Below are 21,823 nucleotides of genomic sequence, written 5' to 3'. Positions count from 1 at the left end.
CCCCCCTCCCTCCGCCATTCGTGGAATGCACCACCGAGAGACCGAAGGATCGACCTAATACACTGTTAGGGATCATATATCGGAATAATACGTCATACACTCGGATCGCCACAAGCACGACTCGATGCCACGAGGCGTGCGTTATACATCGCATGTCGCATAATAAATGTACGCTACATCTCCTGTTCCTCTGTATGCTAACGACGAATGCGGCACGCGCGCACACACACTGACACACACGTAACACTGGGGTTCCCAGGGGTATGCGGGTATTCGTAATCACTGGGGACAAGCGAAACGAGCCCTCAGATGGTAATGCCGTCCTGGGATCATGATCAGTGATCCAAGGGGGCTCCTGGCAAATCCGATCGATTTGCCGGGGAAGGGGGGGGGGAGGGGAAGGGAAGGATCGAGGGTCGATGCATCTCGCAAGTCTTTCTCGCTTTACGTGCACGCGTGCAGCAAAAGTTGTTTTTTTATTTTTGAAATTCACTGTAGAATTTCTACACGATAATGAGTTGAATGTGTGCCTTTGGTGCGTGAGTTTGCACGGAGAGAAATATTCAAGAAAAATTACGGAACGTGTTGTTAAAATCTCCCCCTCACGGTGACTCATGGCTAGCCGTGAGGCGTCGGACGGATGAGTAATTTTTACGGAACAGATCGTAGAATTTACGTGACGATTGACACTTTTTATTGAATTTTACTTCGCTCCCAGATTACGTTTCGAAACGTAATTTTTACGTCTTTTTTCTGGTAATTTTTATTGAATATTTCTCTCCGTGTGGCTACTGTAAATATGGGGAAGACACTCTGGGCGGGGGGAGTGGAGAAGATCGTGGAGTTCGGAGTTTGGGGGTGGAGGGAGGAGAAAATAGTTTTGCTGAGTGTCTGTTTACCTGGGAGAAGTATTTGAGGGATTTCATATGGGAAAATTATTTGGTGGATTTTGACAACTTGTTGGTGGAATTTAACTCAACAGATTCAACTAGTTGATTAAAATTCGGAAAGGATTTTGCAAGTCACGTTTGGAAATTCCGCAATAAATTTCCCTTTCGATCGAGCTATTTTTTCTCTCATTACATTAGAGAATAAAAATCCCACGAATGATTGTAGACAACTTTCGAAGAGTTGACATCACCTGATTGCAGTGATTTTGAATTGATTGAATCTCTCAGTACTTATCAAATGAATGAATTAAGTCTAATTTCAAATCTTGTGTCAATTGAATGAATCAAGTTTAATTTCAAATCCAATCATTGTCATAATTGAAACCTAATCAGGCTCTCCGGGGAATGACTCGATCGGAGAAACATGCTTTTGAAAAAATAAATGTGTCTCTCAAGTAAATGAATATCTCGTAAAAATAATTTTTTTCTCAGTGTCTTCGTATTCTCTATTCTTCGTATCGAAGTGGTCTAACGGTTTAACTCGATTTTGGCTATTGCCCAGTTTTCACTGAATATCTCGAAATGTAAGAGAAATAGCAAAATTTTTCTCATAACCTTTTTAATAGCGCTCAATTCGCTCTACAAAAAAGGTTCCTATGAAAATCTCGCTATCTCCCGTCAATTCGGAAGTATTTCCGGAAAACCCAACTAAAGACGAAATTGACTTGAGGGGAGACGGAACCCCTTTGTCTACATCAAATCTTAGAATTGTGTTTTCTCCTACAATTATTAATTTCTATCTATGAAATTACTTTATCAATTCGATTATCGCATTGTTGACTCAGGGAAGTAGGGGAGGGTAGGGTAAAATGGATACTTTAGACTTTTTTAAAATTATTTATAACTCAGAAACAAATGTATCAATAGAGCTGAGTTTGAGCTCATCACAAAGGGGAAGAATTGTTCTTTGTATTGACAAAAATATATTAAATTTCATCAACATTTCAACCCGTCATTAACATTTTAAAAAAAGTCAGAAGTGTCCATTTTATTCCAACATCCCCTAGTTTAATGAATAAAAAATAATAATTACAGGAGAAAACACAATTCTAAAGATTCATATAAACGCAGCGGTTCCGTTTCCCCTTAAACCGTTTGACCACTTCGCTACTGAAATAATGAGTCTGATAATCCCCTAGAACTCCCCCACGATCTCCACCTCAGCCAATCACAGCGCCTCCCCAATACTCTGAATTCCCCATTTTCCAATAAAAAAACCAATTAAAAATAATAAAATCACACAACACACCCTCACCGTTGCTTATGTTCTCTGACTCCCTAACAACGCATTGACCCACTACCAAATATTGTAACTAACTGTAGCAACCAAATAACCCGAAACCGTAGAATACGATGACTCAGGCGCCCTAGGATCTAGTTTGATGTAGTGGCTGATCGTTCCTAGCTGTTAAAATACCGTTCACCATAATCACAATATAAAAACAAAGCCATTGGTCGTTGGAATCGCATTAATCCCCCCTGAAATGTCATTAAAGCCAGAATCAATGGGGATGAATTTCAATGGAAAATCCTCAACCTCTGTGGATTGAGAACAGACAAAGGAGCCAACGACCAGGAATCAGGAAGTGAATTTTCCTTGGTATCATCCATTGTACAGAGTCGTAGTGATACGATCGTCAGAGCGTGCTCAAGCCAAAGTCAAAAGATCAATCGCTACAATTCCCCTCCCACCTTTCCATCTACCATGAAGCCTCAGCAACAAGAACCTTTCAAGTCTATCTCATGTTCTATTAATCTCATACTCTCACCCCTCACTCACTCTCTCTCTGTCTCTCTCTGTCTCACTCTCTCTCTCTCTTTCTCCTAAATGCTCCATCCCCCCTTTCACCCCAGTGTACATCGCTCTGTAATATTGTTACAACACAATACAGCCGAAACAGTGTTCGCCTCCCACCCTATTTTCTACGTGCGCAAGTACAGTGGACCCATCGGTACATGAGCCTGGTTACTGCTGAAATGCTCGCCTATAGCGTAGCCATCAAGTTTCCTAACTGTGGATATTGCTTTACTGTTACTGCTACTGAATCAATATCACTCGTCCTGGGTGATGTGATATCTCTGCTATTGTGTGCATTATGTTTGCGCTGGGAGTCAGGGACACTGTCGAATTTTCAATGTTTAAGCAATATGCACAGTTTTTTTTTTTTCATTTCACAGAGTGGAATAATTGTTTTACACCTGTCCTGTTATCACCGAATGATGTTAAACATTAAGAGTTATCTTGATTAATGAGTAAAACCACTTGTTACTGTTATTACTGGTATTGTAATGTCCCTAGATCTACAAATTAGGTGAGAGAAGTGAGGGGTGCAACCGGGAATTATGAAGCTTGTTGGGGTTTTAGTCTGAGAATTTTGGAACGTCTTACTGTTGGGGAGGATCACCCCGGAATTTTTTTAGTTTTTGGTTGGAAAGTAGAGAATTGAATTTTTGTTACTGAAAATTCAAGTTGAGTAAAAAATCGATGATCGATGTTTTTTTTTATTGTTCTTGGTATACACTTCAATTTTCAGTCTTGAATTATGAAAAACGGGAAGATGCATTTTGGAATTATTTATTCATCAAAATTGCTGTGGATATCTAGAGAAAAATTATTGGTTACAATATTTTTTCCAGAAATTTTTCCTGTGCTGTTTTAATTTCTTTTGCATTTTTTTTAATTCACGTGTTTCAATTGAGATTTGTAGGAATTGTGTTGAATTAAAAATCCGCAGTTTATATATTTTTTCATCACTTGTGCGTAAAGTGGAATTTTCCGCACGCTACGCACGTCAGATTGTGATGAAAAGTAGGGTTCGACACTCGTGGGAAACGTGTTCTTTGACCCTTGGGAGGGTAGGACTCGTTTCCGGCGAGCGCGATACACCTCCCAGGAGTCAAAAAACACTTTTATGTCATTAGACCCGATAAACTGCGATTCTAACCTCGCTTCGCTCGGTTAGATCACGGTTTTCGGGCCCAACGACATAAAATAGAATATATCACACGGCGATAAAAGCATTATCTGGCGAATGTGATTATAATCCTCGCCTTTGGCTCGGATTACAAAGCCACATTCGCCAGATAATACTTTTATCGCCTAATGACATAATATACTATTACGCACTCGTATCGAAATATACTAATTCTTGGAATACAGTCCAATTTTCACTAGTCAATTATAAAAAATGGGAAGATGTATTTCGAAATTTTTCGTCAATCAAAATTTCTGTTGATATCTAAAAAAATGCTTTTCATCACTTGTGTGTAAAGTGAAATTTTACGCCCCCTCCGTGAGCGCAAGATCCCACTTTTCACAAACTGTGATGGAAAATGGGGTTCAGCACTCGTGATGAAGTGGTCTTTGACCTTCATACCTCCCACGAGTCAAAAAACACTTTTTCATCACTTGTGCGTGAAGTGAAACTTAACAAATTCCACGTTGATGCCACTTTCACAAATCTGACTTTTAAAAATACTACTTTTCACTCATCATGATGAAAAATGAAGTTCGAGACTCGTGAGAAAAGTGTTCTTTGACCCTTGGGAAGGTTAAAAGTAGCGATTTTCGTCACAAGGCCGAAAAGTTATTTTCGGGCGATTGACGGACATAATTTTTCTTCACGGAGTGCCCGTAAAATGACGTTTTACGGACAGTGTAGTAAAATAGTATATTTCGATACGAGTGCGTAAAAGTGTTTTTTTACCCTTTTACTTGACTCCACTTTTTCCACGAATGTCGAACCCCATTTTTCATCACGTGTACGTAAAATTTCACTTTCCGCACATGTGATCAAAAACTTTTATTATTATATCAAAAAAAAAATTTTTTTTGTACAATATTTTTTCATCAAATTTTCTCGCACTCTTTTCATTTATTTTCCATTATTTCTTCTTGGAAGTTCATCCGTTCCAATTGATATTCACAGGAATTTCCCAGCATAAAATTGGCCCATTGAGAACAATGCCTTGACTACATTCCAAAAGCGCCAAAAAAATTATTCCCTTAAAAATTGTCTTCAACTTGAATTTTAGTTTAAAAAAAATTCAAATTCTTCTCCAAAAAACGAAAAAGTTATTCTTTCGAGATGAACCTCCCTCAAGACCTTAAAAATCTCCAACAAGTCGCCTCTTTCTCGGCTGTTCATCGAATTGAAAATTGCTAATGACTCCCCTGAAACAACAGGAGAATTCGTCTCCGAAATTGACAAAAAAAATTAATTTTGTACGAAATTCCCTTGTTTTTCCGGCGGAAACCCCATTCACAAATTTCGATTCCCCCAGTTTCTCGAGCATTTTTTTTCTGTAAAGATCACACCTGTTCTTCCTCAACATCTTTTCACCCACCCCAACTTTGACCCCCACAGTGAAAAAAAAATATATATATTCCCCCATAGATAGAGTGCTATGCCATGCGTGTTCGCTCTTGCTGTAGGTATGTCGCGAGTTTCAACGTGGGGCGTGCAAACGCGGTGAGACGGAGTGCCGGTTTGCGCACCCCCTCGAGACGGTGCAGGCGAACGAGGACGGTTCTGTGACGGTCTGCATGGACGCTGTCAAGGGCCGATGCAATCGGGACCCCTGCCGCTATTTCCACCCCCCTCTGCACCTACAAGCCCACATTAAGGCCGCACAATCTCGGGCTAGCATTGCGGTAATGCATTCTTTCTGTCTCTGTCTCTGTTTTCTACTCTCTTTCGTTTTACTTTCAAACCCCAATCTTTTTATTTTCACTCCCCACATCCTTATTTTTCACCTACAACAATATAAAACGGCAAAAAGTTGATTTTCCCCGGTCAAATGTGGATTTATCTCGACAACCAGCGGTTCCAGCGCAAAATGTCAAAAGACACTTTTTGTCGGAAATTGAATTCTCCCCAAAAAAGGTCTTAACATACTTTTTCGTAGGACCAATAGTTCTCGAGTAAATGCGCAATTAACAAAACTCCGGAATTCGAGTTATCAGTGAATCGTTTTTAATTAAAGATTGAAATGATTACTTCTTATTCCCAATATGTTCGCTGAATACTTCGGCAAGTGGAGGGTGCGGGAGAAGTTTTTTGGGCTCGAAAAGTTTGCAGCCCTCGGAGTTTCTCGCCGCCTTCCATTCCACCTGGCTGGCCTCCGCTGCCAAAAAATTCCGAGCGAACATGGGGCTCCCCGTCTGAGGGCCTCGTAATTCTTAAAGTATACTGCAGAAGGCCTCGACTTTGATTTTACCTCTTTGAGAGAAGCAACAAGAAATGAGTTACTCGCAAAAGCATCGACTGATCAAATTTTCTCATTTACCTGAAAATAGTCTGTTCAATTTATATTACGCGAGATTGCCTTCTCGGGGGAGGGGATAGAGAGGAGGAATATTTGCAAGGCCAATTTGATCCCTGATATTTTTTTTATCTCCACGATTTCAATATTTTCTCTCATCCTGTCCTTCTTCGTTTTATTCCCTACGTTTTCATTCTATTCTCGGTTTGTTGGGTTTCGTGTTCAAGCTTCGGTCGCTGCGTCGCCTATCGTCAATCCACCAATCGATATCTGTCATATTGCGGAATTCCTCCTGTCGCCGTTATAATTATTGGTATCGCGAGGCAATGAGAGGCCGATTATGAGGAAATATCTAGTGTGAATTGGGTGAAGCCTACGCAGCGGTCAGAAACTCCACTGGGACGTGAGGGTTTCAATTGAAAGTGAGACAGGTTTGTCGGCGTTCGGGGAGGGATGGGCGAAGAGAATTTTATCGATTTATGTGAGGATTGCAATAAAGTCCATTCATTGTTTGTACACTGTTGAAAATTTTCGTCTGGATTTTTTATCGTTTTTAATTTCCACTGAAACTTCAGGAAATCGCGTCATTGAAAAATCATTTTTCCAGTGATTTTACGATCGAACGACCTGAAAAGCAATAAAGTACTTGATTTTTCAAGGCAATTGTTCCCTGAGAGCTTCAGAAAATTGAAAATTCATGTCATTTTGTTTCTGAATATTCATGTTCCATTGAAAATTCAATCTAGTTCTGAAATTTCCGTCTCACACTGTTGAAAATTTTCTTCTGAATTTTCCCTTGCAAATCCCGGAAATTTTTATCGTTTTTAATTTTCACTGAAACCTCAGGGAATCGTGACATTGAAAAATCAATGATTCCATTGATTTTACGTTCAAATGATCTGAAAATCAATGAAACACTTGATATTTTAGTTAAATTATTCTGTGAAAATTCAGAAATATCAGGAAAATTCAGGGGAAAATTGAAAATTCATGTCATTTTGTTTCTGAATATTCATGTTTCATTGAAAATTCAATCCAGTTGTGAAATTGTCATCTCGCACTGTTGACAATTTTTGTCTGAATTTTCCGTGCCAAATTTTGGAAATTTTTATCGTGTTTAATTTCGTTGAATCTTCAGGAAATCATGTAATTGAAAAATCAAATATTCCATCGATTTTCTGCTCGAATGATCTCAAAAGCAATAAAATACTTGATTTTTCAGGTCAATTATTCTCTGGAAATTCAGGGGAAAATTGAAAATTCATGTCATTTTGTTTCGGAATATTCATGTTCCTTTGAAAATTCAATCAAGTTGTGAAATTTCCATCTCACAGTATTGAACATTTTTGTCTGAATTTCCCGTGCCAAATCCTGGAAATTTTTATCGTGCTTAATTTCCATTGAAACTTCAGGAACTGATGTCATTGAAAAATCAATCCATTCATTTACAGTTCAAATAATCTGAAAATCAGTATCACGAAAAAATTGAATCGAAAGACTTAGCGAATTCGTTAGAAAATTCTATTGGATTTCTATTGAACTTTCTAATAGTTTTTGGCCGATAATAGAAAATATTCTACAGAAAAAGTCGACAGAATTCGATTTTTCAGTATATTTTCTATAGAATTTTCTCGGCTCAAATTTTCTAACTTTTTTCATTCTATCTATTCCTTTTCACCAAGAAGAAAATGAAACAAAAAAGCTTCGAAAATTAGGTCCAAGAAAAATCGAAATCATTTGACTTTTTCTACAAAATATTTTCTATTGAACATTTCAATTTCCATAGAATCGCCGAAAAATAACTGGAAAAATCCACTAGAAATCCAATAGAATTATCTAGCGAGTCCTCTAGATTCTCTACAAACCTTTCACCCGCGAAGAAAAATTCCCCAGAATTATCCGGGCAATTCCACAAAAAACTTTCAACAGTGTAAGACCCCCCACCAAAAAATATACGAAATTATCCTAAAAATCGATGAAAACTCGCCGATCCCTAAAACCGCTCCCTCACCTCCCAGTGCCCCCCAGTTTGTTGCTTTTGTGTTCGTCCACCTATCAACCCTGTTTGACGTAAGCCATGAAAGTAGTGTGTAGTCCTACGTAGCAGTTGAATTACCCAGATTACAATTTTTTTAAATCATCACAAGAACACCACTGTTTTCTATTTTCTCTCTTTCTAGCAGCCTATCGCAGCTATCGAGGTGCAAATAAACTAGTTGCAAATACACCAAATATTACGAATATATTCATCACCTTGACTATTTTTATTAGATCATAAATGATGCAGTTTTATTACCTCGCTGTAAATCCAGTCGCATCGTTATCACTCGATTCCCCGGGACCTAGTCACCCAAACGTTCACACGTCAGTTGTTCCATGTTCATTAAACTATTAACCCCGGAATGGAGTGATAATGACGCAACAACGTAAACTTGTAAATAAATAGTAGTTAAAGTACCCCTTATTCATGAATGATTAAAGTGAAAAACACAACCTTGCTGACAAGCTGTGCTGCACGATAATTCCCGGCTATCAACCCCGCTGCTGTTTGCTGCCCCCCAACACAAAAATATAAAAAAAGCGCCTCTACACTCCTCACCAAATAGACCTCAGGATATATCACTCGAGCTAACGAGGCAAATTACAAAAATATTAAGTGAATGACTGAACACGAATGGATCGAGGAGAGATACGTTGGAAATCAGAAGAATAAAAACGTCATATATCAATCGAAATTGAAGAATTCACTCCGATTATTCATTAAAAATCAATCAACCCGACGATTTTTTTCTTCAATTTTTCGTTATTTTATCCTTCAATCGTCTATCATTTTTTTCCCAATACTCGACGTGGGAATTGTCACCAGGAATTAACTAGATCCTTCTGGGGGGAGACCATTTGGAATTCGTTATCCGGAGCTGTTTCGTTCTTTTTAACAAGAGAAAAGGAATTTTCTTTCATTTTCAGAAGTTGAAGCACAGTTTTTGATTAATATTTCTGGGTAATAGGTTCGCATTGTCCGATGTATTTTTCAAAAACTCGTGATCAGTGTTTTTTATTTTTTCTCGTTCCACAATTTCTGTCCATTTTTCTCTCGTTCTCTCACGAGTCAACTTGAATAATCAGCCATCGGGGGTTCCTCGAGATAGAGAAAAAAGAGTGAAAAAAAAGAGGAGGAATTTTCAGCAAACATCAGCGCACGGATGACCACGCCACACCGTCCGGACACGAAGAGTATCACGGGCATCGATACCGGCAGTACCAGCTTGTTGGCAGGGAAGTCTCATTCTCTACAATGGTCTTTAACATCAGGAGGGTGCATTACTCAATTTATTACGCACTTTGTGTACGCAAACGTTGATGATTATCAGAGTTGTCAGAGAAAAAAAGTTTTTTCATCACTTGTGCGTAAAGTGAAATTTTACACACGCTGGGGGTGAAAAATGGGATTCGACACTCGTGGGAAAAGGGTTCTTTGATCACTGGGTGAGGGCTACGCACCGCCCACGGGTCAGAATAGTATTTTGTGGGACTAGTGCGTAAATACCCACTTTTTCGCACGCACGTGTAACACATCCAATTTTTTGTGATAGCCGCACGGGTTCACTGTTCGGGACGGTGGTGGGGGTAAAGTGGTTGTTTTTGTGCACTAGTGAGTAAAGTTCACTAGGTTCGCTTTACGCACGAGAATTCACTTTACGCACGCTCGTGAACTTTACGCACGTCGGGCGGAAAACAACCGCTTACGCACACTAAATCGGTAAAAAAAGTGCACTTTTCGGACAGGTATCACAAAAAATATTGTTCGACACACGGCCGTGGGAACTTTTCTACCTCATATGATTACAGAACTCGCCTTCGGCTCGTCCTAGAATCTCATATTCGCCAGAAACTTTCCTCACAGCCTAGTGTCGAAATGTACTTTTATGTCACTAGGCCTCATAAACTGGGATTTTAACCTCGCTTTGCTCGGCTGAATCACGGTTTTCGGGCCTAGTGATATAAAATATTGTAGGTCACAGGGAGATGAAAGTATAATCTGACTCATGCGATTAAAGTCACATTCGTCAGATAATACTTTTTCATCACGCTGTGACGAAAAGTGAACTTTTCAGCACGCTCCGCGTGCCTAAACGTCCAATTTCCGCCACATTGTGATGAAAAATATTGTTCGTAACTCGTTTTTGCACTCGTTACGAAATATACTATTTTATCACTTGTGAACTTTACGCACATCGTGCGGAAAACAACTACTTTACGCACACTAAACCGTTTAGAAAAGTGCACTTTTGATGCAGGCATTACAAAAATACTTTTTAGGCACGCGTCGCGTGCCCAAAACGTTCCTTTCCCACACATTGTGATGAAAAATATCGTTCGATACTCATGGGAAAAGTGTTTTTTGGCTCGTGGGATTATATTACTCGACTTGGGCTCGTGCTATAAAAAACTGCGTAAAACCGTTCACTTTTCCGCATTCGTAACGAAATATACTATTTCATCACTTGTGCGTAAAGTGAAATTTTACGCACAAAATTCCACTTTCCATACATCGTGAAAAATAGGGTTCGATTCTCGTGGAAAAAGTGTTCTTTGACTTTTGGGAGCGTTACACACCTCCCACGGTTCAAAAAACACTATTTCATCACACTGTCCGTAAAACGACATTTTACGGACAGTGTGATGAAATAGTATTTTTCCGGCCTGTTGCGATGGGGTTTTTTACTCGTGCAGCGTTGGCCTCCGAGCCGTAGGCGAGGACTGGCCAACCAGCCCAGGAACAATATTTTTCTGTAGTGATTTTCAAGTTTTCGAGTTTGGGAAGTATGTAATACCAATTTCCAGGCGAGAAATCGTGAGAAGCAGTACAAAAATGGTGTTTTTCTCACCGCAAGAACCCAATCGTTCACGAACTGACAACTTTTCCCCTTGAAATAATCAGGTTTTTGGTCTGAATGTCCGGTCTGTTTCTACTGAAATTAAGTAGAAACATCTTCCCTCGAAAAACCTTTTTTTCTCTGTACTCAATGCTGCCCTCAGACCTCCCCAAATCCGAAAAAATGCACCCTTCGATATTATAGCGCCATTTAATTGGATGTTTGTCAAGTGTACCACACAGTAATGCCCTGAACACAATCTTCACAATCGTCACACTGTCTTTTTGAAACTGACCCCCGACATCTGCACGTACACATTAGCCTCACGAGTGTTCACTCACAAGACTCCGAAAATCGCACATTCGCCAAACACCAGCAACGACAGCGAACAAGGAGACGCGTTGAGACATTTAAAAAAAAAACAGACAAAAATACGAGATTTTGTGAACAACGAGACGCGAGTTTAATCATGAAAATAATTAAATTAATTTCAGATGCTTGTGGGGGAAGCGGTAAACCCTAGGCTTGATGCGTAATAATTTTTATAATTTCTGTATTTTGGGCCTGACGCACACGAGACCAGCGGTACGAGCAACAACCCCAGGGCCCGTGATTAATAGCTAACGAGGAAGACTGTAACTCGACACACACCACTTGCTAAACATTAATTTATGCCAGAAATGCCAGAGTATAATTTGCAGGAGTTGCCAGTGCCAGAAATGCCAGCGCCAGTAGACGAATGGGAGCCTCGTGTCTACTCGCAATACACTTCTTATCTATTCTCTGTGGAATATCTATGATTTTTTTTCATGTCATACCGTATTTTTCTTCATTTACTTTTCCAATTGATGTTTCGGGTTGTGATGAATACTGATTATTTGCAGACTAGCCGTGGACGTGTCAACAAAATTAATTAACTTCTCATAATTATCGAGTACTGTTGATTTACTCGCAACACTTTGCGTTGGAATATCTGTATTTAATCGATTATTTGTAATCTCGAACTATATTTCTGCCTTGAAGAAGCCTCAACTTATCTTTTTTTTTTCTTTTTTTGATTTTTATCTTGCCCTCTTGCTGACCGATGCTTCATGCTTGCTGAATACAAATCTTCGTGCCGCTTCGCTACCTGCCAATTAACGCCTGCGAACAAATTTATATACAAATATATACTGCCGACGATAAATAAACTGTCCCCAACGCACGACTGACCAATCACCACCCGCCAAATAAAAAAAAACACGATATCTGTCGATAAATGGATCGACCGGGGAAAACAATCTATTGAACTTACTGTGTAAATTACTGAATGGATAAATGGGAATGTGTCGGATCGACAATATGCAGACGGGAACTTTGTCCACGAGTGTCACGGGATTGGGCGCTATGGCTGGCGGAGTGTCGGGTGTGCCCACATCGGCTGTCTCTAGAGGACTTCAGAATGCCAGTATGGCAGGCATCGAGCTCGGAAAGAAGCGGATGCGCGACAACAATGATGATCTGCTAATGGTACCACGGCTTTTGCATGGTGTACACCTTCCTTTCTGTAGATGGATGAGAGCAATTGTTCAGTTTTTAGAGATGGGTCTTCTCGGATAAATCATTCGATGGTTTTTTATTGATTTTTCGGGTGGGGAGAGGGAGGAAATTGTTTAGAACAACTCAGTAGTGAAGCGGTAAACCGAGTTAAGTCGATTTTGACTATTAGCCAGTTTTTGCTGAATATCTCGGAATCTAAGAGAGATAGCAAAATTTTTCTCATGACTTTTTTTATAACGCTCTGTTGGCTCTACAAAAAAGGTCATGACAAAAATCTTTCTATCTCTTTTAGATTCCGAGATATTCGTCAAAAACTAGCCAATAGTAAAAAACGACTTAACCCGGTTTACCGCTTCGCTACTGAATTGGTGATTAGTTTCCCAAGCATTTGGTGCAATTGGACAGATAGGTTTCATCAAATTCATGTAAATTTCATAAACATGAGTAATTGATCGCGGTTAGAGCAATTTTTTATTTTTACTTGGATAACAATTTTGTGAGAAGAAGTAATTCAAGTTATTTTCGTAATTAGAACGTGAAAATCCGATGATGAATTTTACAAGCCCCCCATTTTGCCCCAGTATTTCCTGAGATGTTACAGAAATTATTGAACGAAATTTTTTTTGTTGAACAAAATATGAAAAAATTCTTATTGAAATAAAAAATAAAAGATGAGAAATTTTTTTCTTTTGTTGAAGGAAGATATTAACTGTATTTCTAGTTCTTAGAATTGACTATTGGCCAATTTTTAATGATTATCTGGGAATCTAATACAGAAAGCAAAATTTTTGTTATGACTTTTTTCGTAAAATAAATTTATTGAGAACAATAATTCAATAACTTATTTTCTTAATTAGTACTTGAAAATTTGATGATGAATTTAAAAACGGCCCATTTTGCCCGAGTATTTTTTGAGGTGTTGCAAAAATTCTTGAACGAAATTTTTCTTTTGTTGAACAAGATAAAAAAAAATTTTCATTAAAATGCAAAATAAAAAATAAAAGTATATCGAAATGAAAGAAAATTTTTAAAATTTTTCTTTTGTTGAAGGAAAATATTTGTTGAATTTCAAAAACCATTTTTAATTAACAAAATGGTCAATTTTTAAATTTTTATTCAACAAATAATTCAGCAATTATTGCCTCCATCAAGTCTGTGCAAATTTCTTCAAGAATTTAATATATTTTTTTTCTCAGTTAATTCTGGAAAATTAAATAACGAATTAAAAAAAAAGATAACTCATTTTGCCCCAATATTTCTCGTTACATTGAAGAAATCATCGAATGAAATTTTTCTTTTGCCGAAAAATATTAGTTGCAGCAATAAAATTCTAACAATTAGCTGTCAGAATTCAACGAATGATTAATAAATAATTTTTCTTCTCACCTCCATGAAATAAAAATGCCCACCGCATCATGAAAATATCACCAAAATGAATAATTGCTCGCAACCAAGACTAGTTTCTACTTTTAAGTTTTACATTAATAGTTAATTACGATTGTAAATACACTGCCGAGCGCGCTTAGAGCTCTAGCTCCTCTAATATATGAAAAACAATTGCCCCATTGTCACCAATTTGTCCAACCTCGAGACGTCAGAGTCTAAAAAGTACCAGTCGATCACCAGGAAACGCTTAACCATCCGTCGAGAGTTTCCTGCGGTGTGACATATCGATTAATTTATTTTACTCTCCCTTATGAAGAAACGACTTTTAATAAACTTGCGAGCCCGGGCCATTTATTTCTCTCCTTTCTCTCATTTATTAATTTCTTTTGGTCTTGTGGTTCGGAGCTTACGCCTCGTATTGTATTTATGGATCACCGAAGATCAATCTATTTTTTTTAGTGCCAAATCCCAAAAGTCTCCTCGATTTATTTCATCATTCACTCTCGAATCTGAGGGCGAGGAGACCTTCTGGGACGTCCCCAGCACTTAAAATTGACACGATGCACTAGAATAAAAATGATTAAATTCCAAAAACAATGAGATCAGTGGAAAATCAACAATTCACTCCCTAAAAACGAACGAAATTAATTGAGTGAGCGAATTGTGTTTCGTTTGTAAATTTCAAGCTTGCGCCGATGATGCATGTTGTGCTTTTTAAGCCCTTCTCCCCGCCCCCGAGGTGATGGTGCAATGGACGTCATCCCCTCGACGATTACATGAATACAAAGTGCCTCGAGGTGTTGTTCATTGAACAGCTTCGATGAAACGTCTGCATATATTGATGAATTCTTAATATATATGTAAATGCGCGGAGAAAAAGAAACTTTCAGAATTAAAAATATTATTTTTAACTTGGTGAAGTTATTCTTCTCTGCACTGAGAGGAGAAGCGATACAATATTGCGAAAAAAAATTCTTGAGCTGGGAAAATAGAATGAATACTCGATCAATCCGCGGTACTGTTGAAATTTTTTGGCGGAAGTTTCCGGTGCACTTTTCGGGAGTTTTTACTATTCTATTTGGAGTTTCACTGAATTTTCAAGAAATTTCGTCATTGACAATTAACAAAATTTGTTTAAATCGAGGGAAATTTAATAGGAATCTTGAAGAAAATTGAAAGTAAATAATCAATAATTAATACAAATAGAAATTTTCAGCGAAGTGGTAAAACGGTTCAAGTTGATTTTGACTATTGATCAGTTTTCAATGAATATCTCTGAATCCAAGGCAGGTGGCAAAATTTTTGTTACGACCTTTTTTGTAGAGGAAATTGAGAGCTACGGAAAAGGTCTTTACAAAAATTTCGGTACCTCTCTTCTATTTGGAGATATTCAGCAAAAACTGACATATTCCTCAAAAACTCAGTCCGGTGAATCTATTCTTGCATTTTATTTAAAGTTGATTGAAGATTCTGCACAATTTGGTACTAAACATTAATTTTTTGTTTGAAAATTTAATTAGGTTGAAGAATTCTTGCTTTCAGATACTCAAAGATTTGAAATTTCATTTAATTGTCAATAAAATTTCAAATTTCATGATTTTTTTCCCTAATTCGAATTTAATGATCAATCTCTCTTCGGAAATTTCACGTACTGTTGACGAGTAGTTTATAAGACGGTGACCTTCAATTCGATTTAGAGGGAAATAAGTATAAAATTTCAAATTTCACTGAAAATCCAATGAAACTCCATTTTTTAAGCAACAAAAAGACAAGAATTCTCTAGCTTACCTAAATTTTCAATCTAAACATGACTTTTCCCTACCAAATTACATAAAGTTTTCAATTAATCAAAAATTCAAGAATATATCCGCCGGAATTTTTCTTATTTCTATCGATTTTCATGAAATAATTGATTCAAAATTTCCAACTTCCATTGATTTTCCCACAGTAGTTTAAATTTCCACTGACTGTGACATTAAATTCTATTTGGAGCGGAATAATTATAAAACTTCAAGTATAGAACTTTAATTTCACTGAAAATCCAATGAAACTGCATTTTTTAAGCAACAAAAAGACAAGAATTCCCTAGCTTACCTAAATTTTCAATCTAAACATGACTGTTCCCTACCAAATTACATAAAGTTTTCAATTAATTAAAAATTCAAGAATATATCCGCCGGAATTTTTCTGATTTCTATCGATTTTCATGAAATAATTGATTCAAAATTTCCAACTTCCATTCATTTTCCCACAGCAGTTTAAATTTTCACTGACTGTGACATTAAATTCTATTTGGAGCGGAATAATTATAAAACTTCAAGTATAGAATTTCAAATTTCACTGAAAATCCAATGAAACTCCATTTTTTAAGCAACAAAAAGACAAGAATTCCCTAGCTTACCTAAATTTTCAATCTAAACATGACTATTCCCTACCAAATTACATAAAGTTTTCAATTAATTAAAAATTCAAGAATATATTCGCCGGAATTTTTCTGATTTCTATCGATGTTCATGAAATAATTGATTCAAAATTTCCACCATCCACTGATTTTCCCCCAGCAATTTAAATTTTACTGACGAAACTCCTTGAAATGTCCGCAATCTGCCAGCAATTTTCAAAACGTGAAATTCCTGAAATTCCAAAATAATTCAGCAGTGCGCAGCCCAGAATGTTCCCCGCAACCCAAGAAATTGATTTTGCAATATCAATTCGTTTACTCCCCCAGTCCGTGCTAACTCCTCTGCTTATCACTTGTCAATCGTTATTCAATGTAGAGTCACGTCGAGTTTAACCGACGAGCACGAATAGACTGCTTCCTACACTGGCAATATAAATTATCCACTTGACTAAAAACATATTTTAAACCACACGAGCTTTCATCGCCGAAATCCCTCGAGTTTGGACGAATGAAGTTGAGACACATGAGATGATCAATCACGTGGCAATCGGGCTTGAGCTTTCGCACTACGTTCGCAGCTTGCGACTAAATTTTTTCGAAAACCCATTTTATGTTGCTTCTGCAAATTTTTCATTCATTTGCGACAGAAAAAAAAACGTTGGCTGCTTCATTACAATCGTTTTACTTTCCTCCGCTCTTCACTTCTCTTCCGTTTTTACCTCTTTCACTTCTAAAAGAAGGCACTAGCTTATTTTCTCCTCGCGTTCGTGATTCACAATTATTGACACATTTGTTATACCTATTATTAATGTCAGCCTAACGTTCGGCTTTACTTGCAAATCTGATCGTCGTCCTTAATTCGAACGAAATTAAAATTTCTTCGAGTGACACCTCGCTCTCCATCCAGGAACCAACGACACCACAAACCGCGTCATTTTCCCGGCATTATCCACATCGACATGTCTATTTGTTGACAGTGTTATCACCACGTGATAGAGTCAATTTTACAGTTTGTTTAATCCAGCAATTGTCACTCTCGTCGAATGGGCAACATCGTCCTCAAGCTGCGTCATCGGCACAACTTGTAAATAACTAACATTTACCATGTTCCCCCACTGTCTACCCACCCCCCGCCCACCCCCGGCTCCGGAGAATGACAAAAAGCCAAAGATAAAATAACACCACAAAAAAGCTAAATGTCACACCCTCGAAAATAGTTGAAACCTATCCTGTCTTTGTTGCAGATGGAATCAAAGTCATTCGGGTCTTTCTACTACGACAATTTTGTAAGTGTAGCACCAAAGAAAAGTATCATTAAAGCATTCGATGATCGCGCTACGAATTCTATCCAAATCACGCTTTATTTTTCTTTTTTTTCTTTCATCAATCATTCAAACCCGAAAAAAATCTTTAAAAACGAGCGAAAAAAGTTCGATGCAGCAGTGATCCAGTCGTCGGGAGCGACGCCCTAAATCCCGAGAGCAACCGAACCGTTGCGACAAATCTCGACGTGGCTCGAGCAATTTTACTCAATTCCGCGGAGAAAAAAAAAACCGGAATAACTGACGACTGTATTTTCCCTGATTTCAGGCCTTTCCGGGTATGGTACCGTACAAACGTCCAGCTGGTGACAAATCTGGTATGCCAGTGTACCAGGCAACTGGTGCAACGACCTACCAGCAGTTGATGCAGCTGCCGCAGCCGTTCGTGCCTGTGTCATGTGAGTACGCTGGAACACCACCCCTTCCTCAAACCTCTAACCAGTCGATATCAAGCGTTCAAAATTCAATTCAATCCCAGGCCTCATCTAGCCTGGCCCAAGTGTCTGAGTCAAACGGTGTTATGGGTGTTAATAATCCACCACCACCGCCATCATCAGCCAGTGGCGGTGGTAGTGTTTCAAATACCAATGATAATAAACAATTAACGTTGAATCACGACGGCGAAAACGCGCGTAACTCTCCCGACTTGAATCACTCGAATTCGCCCCAAGTTAATCAGCTAACAGCCCACTCAGCTGGCGTATCAATGCCAACAATGAGCGCAATGACAACCTCAATGCCGAACGTACCAAACTTCTCGATGGCCAATATCGTGTCGCTTGCCAATGCCAGTATACATCAGGCCAACGTCAACTCAATGGCCAATTACACGATGGCGAACATGGCGCACTTTAGTGTGCTGAATACTCTGGGCATGGGGCACAGTCTCACTGCCATGGACCCGGCAGCGCTTGCTAAGGAAGTCGCCCAGAAGAACTACGCGAAAGCCATTAAGATGCAGACGAGCCAGCAGTACGGCATCAATCCCCTGACAGCTCTGAACTACACTGGAGTTGCCTTGAACAAGCAAGCGCTTGCGATCAATCAGTCGCAGGCAGCAGCTGCTGTGGCAGCCAGCGCTCAAACGCGTCAGATGCTGCCGCCTGGTCTTGCTGGCATACCTGGGGGTCCACTCAGTGGGCAACTGCCAGCCAGCCTTCTGCATTACCAAAGGCCACCCAGCGCAACTCCCATCAATCCTTACTCCCTCATTCGTCAGCATCCTATGCTACATTCTCCCTACGTTCAGGCCTCTTTTCCTGGTGTACCTGCTGCTGCATTACAACAAGCCGCCAATCCATACGCCCAGAATCCCTACGCCATGATTCCTGGCATGAGTGCTGTCGGCGTCACCGGTGTGCCTGGTGTACCAACAGCTGTTCCTGGCATTCATCAGGTGCCCACTGCCAATCCTGCGACGATAGCTGCGCAACCCCAGGTTGCCATCCCCGTCAGCACGGGCGTCATTATGCAACCGTACAAGAAAATGAAAACTACGTAAATCAGTGCCAGACGATCTTGCTGCCTTCGTGAATGTTACAGTGAATTTTTGTCACGAGGGCAGAATGTGGTATTGGTATTTTACGAGAGTAGTTTCATTTTCTAGTCAGACATTGTCGATGAACAGTGCCTTAATGACTCGATTCCCATTAATCCTGGCGACTTTGATAAGCGAGTCGAGTGACGTGTGAATTACTTTTAATCTAGAATTTATTTTAATCAAGTAATGTACGTTATATATATTTTTTCACATAACGTCGTGGTAAAGACTGTTTTAGGTTTTCTATTTTATCCTTCGACGTATTTTTATCGGACTCATTTATTGTGGTGGTTGATTTTTTTGTTCTTGTTGGAACGGTTTTTTTTCGGGGAATTGTGCACCAAGTTTTTCTTCTCGATGGAATTTAAGGAATTGTTTGTTTTTATCTTCATTGAGACTTGAGGAATTGTTACAGTGTAGTGGATATCTGTCACGTTAATGTCTGTTCTGGGGATTTTTAACGATATTTTTATCAAATTGTCTTGAGGTTTAGTCATGTCTAAGCGCACTCTTGCCGCAATGCTGCGACACTTCGCAGTCATTTATATTTTAATTGTTTTTTATTTATGGAGTATGTTGTTGTAACATGGTTTAAGTCTACTTGTTATTGATTATGTTTAGTAATTTTTTTTCTTAGCGGGTGGGCGATACTAATGCTATTCAATTTGGGAGAGTTACATGTCGCGGTACAGAGTGATCGTACGAGCCTCGTGTTTCGACATTATGAAGTTGAAATGGAAAGAATGTTAAGCACTGTTGAGGAAACGAGATGAATAATTTTCATCAGTGATAAATGCAGTGTTTTCTTTTCGATGGAAAATAGCACGAACGCCATCACGATACACATTCACCAAATATTAACGCGGCCAATGCGTTTAATAAGCAGAGTAACTAATGTATTGTATTTTTATTAGTAAATATTACTGATAGGTCCTTGTCAGAATAACGTATGACGTAATCTAGAAGTAAGTGTGTGGGGTATGTGAGAAAGCGCATGAACGACATTGAACAAAACAAAGGGAAATGGAAAATATACAGGCGGATGAAGTAAATGTCTCGTGAAAGAATAAAGATACACTTGCCAGTGATTTGAAACACTTTGTTTTTTCAATAACATATGTCTTCAAGTACATTTATTATACGATATTGAGAGTGATAGAGGTATATACTTGTATATACGATGTCTCGTACCAAGTGGGAATAAAACATTTATATATTAATATATTATTGATAGAGATGTACGAGTGCAGGACAGCTGCATGTTGGCGTAACAATTTGTGTAGTGATTGTATCATTATGATAGACTAGGTAACGACGGTCGTGATTAATGCCACGAAATTTATGATAAATAAATATTGAGGGGAGGTTGCTGTGAGTTTTGAAAGCTTGGGGGTAATGGAGTGGGATGTAATAGACGTTGGAGGTCTATTATACGTGGATTAACACGATGGAGGAATTGAAAAACATTGTTTATCGTTCGTTTGAAGTTTTTAAAAAATTTTTTAGAAAATGTGTAGAATAACTTTGAAAATAGGTAATGAATGTACTCTCAAATTATTTAGGATATTTTTCATTTATTTGAGGTAGAAAAAAATATTTAAGAAAGGAAACAATCTACAAGTCGATGTTGGGGATTTTTGTCTAGATTTTTTTTCTGAAAAGATGGCGATTAGGTAATCATTTTGAAAGAAGAAAAATTGAAAAGTGTTGATAATTGGGGGAGTTATGATTTTTTGAAAATGGCTAGTTTTTATTTTAAAAAATTGTTTTCAAATTAGTGTCAATATTTCTGCGGGGTTTATAGGAGAAAAGGTTTTTTTCAATCGTTAATTAGTAAAAAAGTTATTTTTTTTTATCTGAAATTTTCACCAAAAATTGTCAATAAAATGAAAGGAATTTCGGCGCCAATTAGAGTTTGTCTTTCGCCGCAGTTCGGCGGTTATTATTTTTTTCAGCGGGACAAGTATTGAAAATGACCGAAAATCGCTATTCATGCAATTATTCCCCAAACGAGTGAATATTCAATTGAATAATTAAAAATGAGTCACTTCAATTAAATTCTCGATTACCAACAAATGAAAGGAAAAATGTATTTCCATTGTATAATTAGAGAAATCATAATTTTTCACTCAAAAAATCATCCTGAAGATGAATAATAGAAGATATAATGAGTCTAATCTCCACCATTTGCCAATATTTAATTGAATATTCACTTATTCGGGCGATAATTGCAAGAATAATAGCGATTTTCGGCCATTTTCAATACTTGTCTCAATAAAAAAATTAATAACCGCCGGACTACAGCGAAAGACAAACTCTAATTGGCGCCAAAATTTTTGAAGTTTTATTGACATTTTTTGGTGAAAATTTCAGATTTTTAGAAAATTAGCTTTTTCAGTAATTGACGATCTAAACAAACGTTTTCTCGTATAAATCCCGTCAAACTAAAGATACTGTTATGTATGACGTCTCATTTTGAAGGGTTTTTCATGTTCTTTGAGTGTGCCAAAGGGCGAATTGATGGTTTGAAACTCGGCAAAGAT

The 21,823-nt window shown here is 38.2% G+C and overlaps 1 protein-coding gene across 1 annotated transcript in view; it reads left to right on the top strand.

Annotated features, from left to right (window-relative positions):
* LOC107037346 overlaps positions 1 to 20,989 on the top strand; it is a 227,293-nt gene extending 206,304 nt beyond the window's left edge. The window contains exons 6-7 of the mRNA XM_015255860.1: positions 17,663 to 17,704; positions 18,009 to 20,989. Coding sequence (XP_015111346.1) covers positions 17,663 to 17,704; positions 18,009 to 19,241 — 1,275 coding nt within the window. The 3' untranslated portion in view covers positions 19,242 to 20,989. The remainder of the gene's footprint in view (positions 1 to 17,662; positions 17,705 to 18,008) is intronic.
* Positions 20,990 to 21,823: the final 834 nt, after the last annotated feature.

This window comes from Diachasma alloeum, unplaced genomic scaffold (assembly GCF_001412515.2).
Source record: "Diachasma alloeum isolate Michigan unplaced genomic scaffold, Dall2.0 Dall_scaffold_00217, whole genome shotgun sequence".
NCBI lineage: Eukaryota > Metazoa > Arthropoda > Insecta > Hymenoptera > Braconidae > Diachasma > Diachasma alloeum.
Note: the sequence above shows the minus strand (reverse complement) of the source record. Positions and strands in the feature narration are given on the sequence as shown.